This window comes from Macrobrachium nipponense, chromosome 6 (genome assembly GCF_015104395.2).
Source record: "Macrobrachium nipponense isolate FS-2020 chromosome 6, ASM1510439v2, whole genome shotgun sequence".
Lineage (NCBI taxonomy): Eukaryota > Metazoa > Arthropoda > Malacostraca > Decapoda > Palaemonidae > Macrobrachium > Macrobrachium nipponense.
The window spans coordinates 137,545,632-137,554,945 of NC_061108.1; the positions used below are offsets into that span (position 1 = coordinate 137,545,632).

A 9,314-nucleotide genomic window follows, 5' to 3' on the forward strand; every position below is an offset into this window, starting at 1 on the left:
TGCAATTTGGTATGTTAGAGATTGGAGGTGGATGATAAACGTAGTAATTTGCAGCCTCTAGCCTCAGTAGCTTTTAAGATCTGAGGGCGGATTGCGAAAGTTAGGCTGTCAAGGCAAACACAGAGTCACTCTAGGCCCATACAAGAAATTTAAACAGTGAAAAGAACGAGTTAGAGCGGTTGGACAGCGAGATAGAGAGAGCCAGAAAATAAGGTAGATGAAGTACAACACTATCTACGTAATGCTTACAGTGCACCATATGAGGTGCAATGATGGCACTACCTACTCACGTGATGCTGACATAATGAATGACAGCTTAGTAGACAGAAAAAGAAATCACTATAAATTGATTTTTCATTCCTTTTGTCTGCTACATCAATCATACTCTTATTGTGAATTAACTCTTAAATGCAAAGTAAATTTATTTCATAATGGATAATTATTGTATTATCATAAGGAGATACTGAAAGTCTGTTTGCAATGGGGTGTTATATATTTTTATATGAAGAGAATATTTTCATGAGGTGTTGTTAATAGACCTTTTGACAATGGAACAGAAATTGTAGTTATAGTCCTTTTGAAAATGGAACTGAAATTGTAGTTATAGTCCTTTTGACAATGGAACTGAAATTGTAGTTATAGTCATTTTGACAATGGAACTAAAATTTCTGTCTGTTGACAAACATAGGCGCGCATTTGCAGTCCAAACAATAATGCCCAGCATTTAAAATAAACAAACATAAAGCCTAATTCTCTTCCGCCACAATGTCCTCTTATTATCCAAGTTGCAATATAACAATCCCTGTATTACCTAAAGCAAAACCCTTTCGACTTTGGGCTTTTGTTGCGTGGCATCGCAAATCATCGCAAGGCCGCCGCTGTAATGATGCAAGTTCTGCCCTTGAATTGCTCTGCAACTGCAGAGCACGGCCACTGAATTGCATTTTGAAAGTGTACGTTTGTTTCGAAGGACCGTATAGCTGTCTTCGTATATCGCCCTTTCTCCTGTTGTTTGTGTGTGTTTGGATTATCATCGCTTTGGCGTCGGGATGGAAGGGTTGTGTCTCTTCGGCACGAGAGTGAGCTGTTCAGTTAACAGCTGTTTCCTTTTCAGGGCATCTTTTACAGAGAAAGTGTGTCAAGTGCCCCTATCGACCAGAGAATCTTAAGAAAGTGGCTTTTAGCAATTCTCACGGACCTTTGAGTGTGACGTTTGAATATATTCTTTGCTGACATTCTGCCTTTTTTGTTGTTGTTGTTGTTAATTAGAGACAGCTATCAACATGCACTTTGTGCCTGAAAGGTCATGCCAGTAATGATTTTTATTATTTTTATTATTATTAAAAGGAAGGAGATTAACCAGCCCAATGAGTCAGGCTTGACTCCCACAGGGCCGGCCCGAAAAATTTCGGGAGAAAAAATAAATAAAAAAACTTATATATATACAATATATACATATATAATATACATATATACACACATGCATACACACACATATAAATTTCAGTACTGATTATACAGAAGGAATTTCCATTCTCGCATAACATCGAAAAAATAAGACAATTTCTGAAAGAATTGACATTACTGGTTTAGTGTGATTATATTACAAAAACTATGTAAGTTCGCATTGAAGAAATATTGTGATAGTGTGTCCTGGAGCAAGGAATGCAGAGGACAATTTCTGGCAGAATTGACATTAATGGTTTAGTGTGGCGATTGTATTATTAAAACTAGGTGTGTCCGTATTAAATAAATATTGTGATAGTATGTTCTGGAGCAAGGAATGACATTGGCTATGTAAACACGCACGCACACACACACATACTCGCAGGACAATTTCAGGCAGAATTGACCTTACTGGTTTAGCGTGATTGTATTTATTAAAACAAAGTACGTCCGTATTAAATAAATAATTGTGATAGTATGTTCTGGACACACAAACAAACACAAAAAGAGAGAGAGAGAGAGAGAGAGACGAGAGAGAGAGAGAGAGAGAGAGAGAGAGAGAGAAGAGATTTTGGAAAATCAAGTATGGAAAAATTTGGGAAGAGAGAGAGAGAGAGAGAGAGAGAGAGAAGAGAGAGAGAGAGAGAGAGAGAGAGAGAATTTTGTAACACGAAATACTGAAAAAAACATTAATCTTTTAAACACGAGTCGGTTAGATATTTAAAAATAAAAGGCAAAAACAGATAAAAAAAAACAAAAAAAAAAAACCCGTATACTCGATAAATAAATAAATAAATAAATAAGTAAATAAAATACAACTAAAATATTATGCTCTAACAACATTAAATTCCGAATTCCGAAAGCATAACATCGCGAATTTGAGGTTGATTTGGGACATAATTTTTCCTACCTGTTTATGTTGATTAAGTAAACATCGATTGCAATTTTCGGGTGTCAAGCGTGACATCATAATTATCATTATCATCATGATTATCATCATCATAATTTTCACTTATCAATAATATAATCTAGCATCATCATCATCATCATTATCACCATTTTCATCATCATCATCATGATTTATTTTATCATCACATCATCATTTTCTTTATCATAATTATAATTTAACAATATCATTATTTTCATATTTATAAGTTTCATCATTATCATAATCATTTATCATTTTCATAATTCTATCAAATCATCATCATCATCATTTTCATTTATCCTCATTAAAATTTAACATCATTCCCATCATCTTCATCATTATCATCATTCTCATCATCATCATGATTTATCATAATTTATCATCATCATCATTTTCATAATCATCATCATTATAATTTATCACTTTTTTATTATCATTTATCATCATTATCATAATTATCATCATCATTCCATTATCATAATCAACATTACTATTGACAGTATCATTATTCTCATTATAACCATCATTACCATCGTTATCATCATTACTATGGAGCACCACCTAGCCAGCCATTCCCTGAACCACGCTTAGAATGGAATTTCAATCTATGGAATCTCGTTCCATATTGAAAGAACATCTCTTAACTGACGATTCCAATAGTGGGAAACGTGAAAATCAATCCTGGAATACTGGGCAAGACGAAGGATATATTAAATAATTAGATAAGTAAAATAATTAAATAAGCAAGGTACTTATATGGTGATCGGAACAGTATTACTTATGGACCGTGGAACGTTGGACATAGTGGAACGTTAGACAGCGGAACGTTGGACAGCGGAATGTTGGACAGTGGAACGTTAGACAGAGGAACATTGGACAACAGAACGTTGGACAGTGGAACGTTAGACAGAGGAACGTTTGGACAGCGGAATGTTGGACAGTGGAAATGTTAGACGGTGGAACATTGGACAGCAGAACGTTAGACAGTGGAACGTTGGACAGCAGCGGAACGTTGGACAGTGGAACGTTGGACAGAGAAATGTTGGACAGTGGAACGTTGGACAGTGGAACGTTGGACAGTGGAACTTTGGACTGTGGAACAGCGAAGATGCAATGCATTACTACCCGATATAATTCTCCTTGTATTTTTCTATCAATATAATAATAATATAATAATAATAATAATAATAATAATAATAATAATAATAATAAGGAAATAGATACCCTAATCCAGACTGTAAGAATTGTATCTGGGGGACAGCAGGATGGAGTTTGGAATAGAAAAATGCGCCTTAGTCAACATACAAAAAGGTCAAAGTAACGAGAACTGAAGGGATAAAGCTACCAGATGGGAGCAACATCAAACACATAGATGAGACAGGATACAAAATACCTGGGAATAATGGAAGGAGGAGATATCAAACACCAAGAGATGAAGGACACGATCAGGAAAGAATATATGCAGAGACTCAAGGCGATACTCAAGTCAAACTCAACGCCGGAAATATGATAAAAGCCATAAAACACATGGGCAGTGCCAGTAATCAGATACAGCGCAGGAATAGTGGGAATGGGACGAAGGCAGAACTCCGCAGCATAGATCAGAAAACCAGGAAACATATGACAATACACAAAGCACTACACCCAAGAGCAAATACGGACAGACTATATAACACGAAAGGAAGGAGGGAGAGGACTACTAAGTATAGAGGACTGCGTTAACATCGAAAACAGAGCACTGGGGCAATATCTAAAAACCAGTGAAGACGAGTGGGCTAGAGTGCATGGGAAGAAGGACTAATAAAAGTAGACGAAGACCCAGAAATATACAGAGACAGTAGAAAGACAGAAGAACAGAGGACTGGCGCAACAACAAACCAATGCACGGACAATACATGAGACAGACTAAAGAACTAGCCAGCGATGACAATTGGCAATGGCTACAGAGGGCGAGAGCTAAAGAAGGAAACTGAAGAATGATAACAGCGGCACAAGATCAGGCCCTAAGAACCAGATATGTTCAAAGTACGATAGACGGAAATAACATCTCTCCCATATTGTAGGAAGTGCAATACGAAAAATGAAACCATAAACCACATAGCAAGTGAATGCCCGGCACTTGCACAGAACCAGTTACAAAAAGAGGCATTGATTCAGTGGCGGAAAAGCCTCCACTGGAGCCTGTGCAAGAAACATCAGCTACCTTGCAGTAATAAGTGGTACGAGCACCAACCTGAGGGAGTGATAGAAAACGATCAGGCAAAGATCCTCTGGGGACTATGGTATCAGAACGGATAGGGTGATACGTGCAAACAGACCAGACGTGACGTTGATTGACAAAGTCAAGAAGAAAGTATCACTCATTGATGTCGCAATACCATGGGACACCAGAGTTGAAGAGAAAGAGAGGGAAAAAATGGATAAGTATCAAGATCTGAAATAGAAATAAGAAGGATATGGGATATGCCAGTGGAAATCGTACCCATAATCATAGGAGCACTAGGCACGATCCCAAGATCCCTGAAAAGGAATCTAGAAAAACTAGAGGCATGAAGTAGCTCCAGGACTCATGCAGAAGAGTGTGATCCTAGAAACGGCACACATAGTAAGAAGAGTGATGGACTCCTAAGGAGCAGGATGCAACCCGGAACCCCACACTATAAATACCACCCAGTCGAATTGGAGGACTGTGATAGAGAAAAAAAACAAAAAAAAAAAAAAAAAAAAAAATAAAAAAAAAAAAAAAAAAAAAAAAAAATAATAATAACTGTTATTATTATTATTATTATTATTATTATTATTATTGATGATGATGATGATGATGATGATGATGATGATGATGATGTTACTGATAACATACTAATCCGTCCTGTTGATCTGGAATACCTCGGTTTAGCAACGCAAAAAATAATTCAACCTATTTACTTCCAAAGTTGATTTAATACTTGGATGAAAAGCGGTATTCATTTATACACCTGTGAAACAATTACATGAAATATATAAACGAGATTATATATGAATTACACAATATACCAAAAACAATTCACCAAACAATTACACAATATACCAAAAACAATTCAAAAGGGGGAGTTTGTATTTATCATATAAACTGATATAATGCTTATCGAATGGACATCTATATTGAGAGAGAGAGAGATGGACGACTAATTTGGCAAATTGTTGGTTTTAGCAGACGCCACAGACTACCGTTTTCAGTTTCTAGATACAGTATTAAGTATAGAGTAGAATAAAATATAGAATTTAGGCCAAGGGCCAATCGCTGTGACCTATGAGGTTATTCAACATGTAAGCGTCATTGACGGTGAAAAGGTCTGAAAGGTGTAACAGGAGGAAAACCTCAAAGCAGTTGCACTATGAATCAATTGGTAGGAGAAGGGCGGAAAGTCAGATGGAGGAAAGGAATATAAACGGGGGTAAAAGGGGGTACAGTAAAAAGGAATGAAAAGAGGTAGCAGCTAGGGGCCGAAGGGACGCTGCAAAGTCTCTTTAAGTAATGGTTGAGTGCGCCACTGAGGGGCACTGACGGCACTAACCCCCTTGCGGGGCTGAATGCAGTATTCGATTATATCCATTCTGTTAATACTGATTTATAATGATTACTATAATTACTCAACCAAAAAATTAGCAACGAAAATAATAGTTTATCGTGAATTATAAAAAACGCTAAAAACGATCAAAATGGGAGTAATTATTTCTCGGCGAAATCATTGCGCCTCTAAAATGCTCCAATTAACCTGTCAACGTCGGAAGAATTCAGGTACGAAAGACGGCAAACAATTTTTATATCTTTATTTCGGTAAAAAAAAAAAATATATATAAATAAATAAAAAAAAGGAAAAAAAAAGGAGTTGGACGTTTAACTGCAGCCAAAATTGTCCGACTATTTTATTAATTCAAGGAAATAGTAATTTATAAATTGTTTGACATAAATAGAAACGTATACCTCTATATTTTGAGCTGCATGCCACCTTTCAGTTTTCTGAAAAGAAAAAATATTGTGATGGCTTTGTCTGTCCGTCCTCACTTTTTCTGTCCCGCCCTCATATCTTAAAATGACTGGAGGCTAGAGGGCTGCAAATTGGTAGGTTCGTCATCCACTTCCCCCCCATCCGATCATCACAAACATCTCAAATTGCAGCTTCTAGACTCGTAGTTTGAACTTAGCCAAGATCGTGCGTCTGGCAAAATCGACAGGACAGGGCCACCACCAGGCCAGGCCCCCCCCCCCGTGGCAAAAGTTTCAATGGGTCGCGGCTCATACAGCATTATACCGAGACCACCGAAAGATAGATATATTTTCGATGGCCTTGATTATATTGTTTACTTTTTTCATTATAGACAAAAACACCATCAACAGATTTTATATTAATCTTATTTTATCCATAGCGGCTTCGGAATGGAATGAATGAAACAATTTAGGCCAAAGACCAAGCGCTTGGACCTATGAGGTCTTTCAGCGCTGAAACAGAAATGACAGTAAAAGGCTTGAAGAAAACATTGCAGTTGCACTATGCAAGAAGTGTCAGGAGAAGGGGAAAGTAAGATGGAAGAAAGAGAATATGAACGGAGGTACAGCAAAAGAAATGAAAAGCGTTGCAGCTAGGGGTCGAAGGACGCTAAAAAGAAATTTAGGTAATGCCTACAGTACACCACCTGAAGTGCACTGACGGCCGCTACCCAGTGCGGGGCATAGCTACATTGGACTAGGTTTAATTTTATCAGGCATTCATGTCATCAGATATAATAACATCATGAAAAAAAATGGGAATTCCTAAGCTACAAAATTCTGTAAGTAATAAACCTCGAACGTTCCAAAAAGGTCGCTATCTACTGAATAAATTTACATTTAGAAAAGCTTCGGTTGAAGAATGAACTGATCCAAAGACGACTTACTAGTAATTCACAAAAAGGCAAAAATCCAAAAAACAAAGAAAAAAAACAAATAACAGAAAAATTGTCAGTAGTTGTACCCCATAAAAACAGTTATCAACAAAATGGTTCTGCCATCTGCATTTGTAAATGCTTCTTACAACATTTCCAGGTCTTCTCTTTTTGGAAAATCATATTGACATGTTTTTGTAGGGGAAAAAAAAAAAAAAAAAAAAACAAAAAAAAAAAAAAAAAAAATAAAAAAAAAAAAAAAAAAAAAAAAAAAACAATTTAGTAATAAAAATCCTTTATATGAAAAACGCAAAACCCAAATCTCACTGACATTTTTTCGTAAAAAAGGGTAATTTAGTATAAGTTTGTTTGTTTGTTTATTTGTATGGTGTTGTTACGTTGCATGGAACCAGTGGTTATTCAACAACGGGACCAACGGCTTTACGTGACTTCCGAACCACGTCGAGTGTGAATTTCTATGACCAGAAAAATTTAGTATAAGACCTTTACTATATAAAAAACCGCACAAACCAAATTTGTCAACAAGTGTCTCACGTCCATACTGGAAAAATTTTCAAGTCTTCATCTAAGGTTTCCCGGCCCATTTGACCTGTCAGCGTTTCCATACCGTCGATTTCCAAAACGTCCAAGAGAACAGAAGGAAAAGTGTTATCTAAATGGCGGTTGGGGAGAGAAGTGGGGGTTGGGGGTGGGGGGTCACCTTTGGGTTGGTCGTTTCCCCAAAAAAAGGTTAAGAGGTGGAGAGGCAGGCTGCCCTATGACCATTGTGGAAGCACAGAGATAGAGACGCAGGTAATGTATCTTGCAGCTGATAACACATTCTTTTTGCAAGATTTTTATGAGAGGAACAGTACTTCACGTTTTAGAGACATATTAGGTTTGGTAAGGTTATAAAAGCGACGACTTTCTGAAGATAACCGTTTCCATGACGAATGTCAAATCTATGTAAAAGTACGCTAGATTCATGGACACTACGTTTCCATTTGGTCTAAGCTATAGTAGATTCACATCAACAGTGCATTTGATGTCTAGGCCTGTCCCTTACGACTCTCCTGATTGGCTGTTGATAAGCTAATCACAGGGCTGGAAATTCTCAGTCTCTCTCGAGAGCTCACATAGGCAGGATGTATCGCTCCTGAGGGATACGTCTTTCAAACGTATACCTCAGGAGAGGTGGAACATACATCCTGCCCATGTGAACTCTCGAGGACTTGGAGTTTCCAGCCTTGTGGTTGGCTTATCAACAGCCATCAGGAGCATCATAAGGGACCGGCCAAGACATCAAATGCACGGTTGATGTGAATCTACTATATTGTGTGACTGTTTCTTTGACACATATCAGAGAGCTAATGAGCCGATGCCCACTTGGAAGCTTTTGGTCACTGTATGCCCAAATCCATAGTCAAGTTGCCAATGGAGACTAAATCACATGTGGGATTGAGTGGTTGACCAGAGCTTGTAAGGTATGTCTGGATGAGGGAAATGTCTGCGGAAGAAGAAAAGGATGAAAGGAATAATAATAATTCAATCATCCATAACATAATGGTCTAGGTGATAGAAGCTACTGTAAGAATTGTAGGGGCATAATACTAATTAGTATACAGGGGAAGTTGTCTGATAGGAATTTAGTTAAAAAATATAAAAAAGATAACCTAATGATTGACAGGGGAAGAACAGTGTGGGTTTAGACAAGAAAGGAAATGGATGCATGTGGATGAAGTGTTTTTACTTAACGCGGAGATGTAAACATAAAAAATTAAAACAATATCTCTTTACTGATATGAGAAATATCTATCATGGAATATTTCCAGCAGATTCTCGCGGCGGGGCCAAACTCCCAAAATAACAAGGGGGCCCAAATCCGCCATAAGCGATGAGATCAGGCTGAGTGTTGACATTTGTCAAATCTGACCCTCGCCGTAACAGGTCATGAAATCTTGGTCTGCCATTTGCACATTCCCGGACATAAAACGCCATACCCACACACACACACACACACACACACACACACACACAC

The 9,314-nt window shown here is 37.5% G+C and overlaps 1 protein-coding gene across 1 annotated transcript in view; it reads left to right on the plus strand.

The window, feature by feature from the left end:
* The first annotated feature begins 3,320 nt into the window (after positions 1 to 3,320).
* LOC135216659 (protein SON-like) overlaps positions 3,321 to 9,314 on the plus strand; it is a 34,764-nt gene continuing 28,770 nt past the window's right edge. Inside the window, exon 1 of the mRNA XM_064252045.1 lies at positions 3,321 to 3,445. Within this exon, the coding sequence (XP_064108115.1) occupies positions 3,321 to 3,445 (125 nt within the window). The remainder of the gene's footprint in view (positions 3,446 to 9,314) is intronic.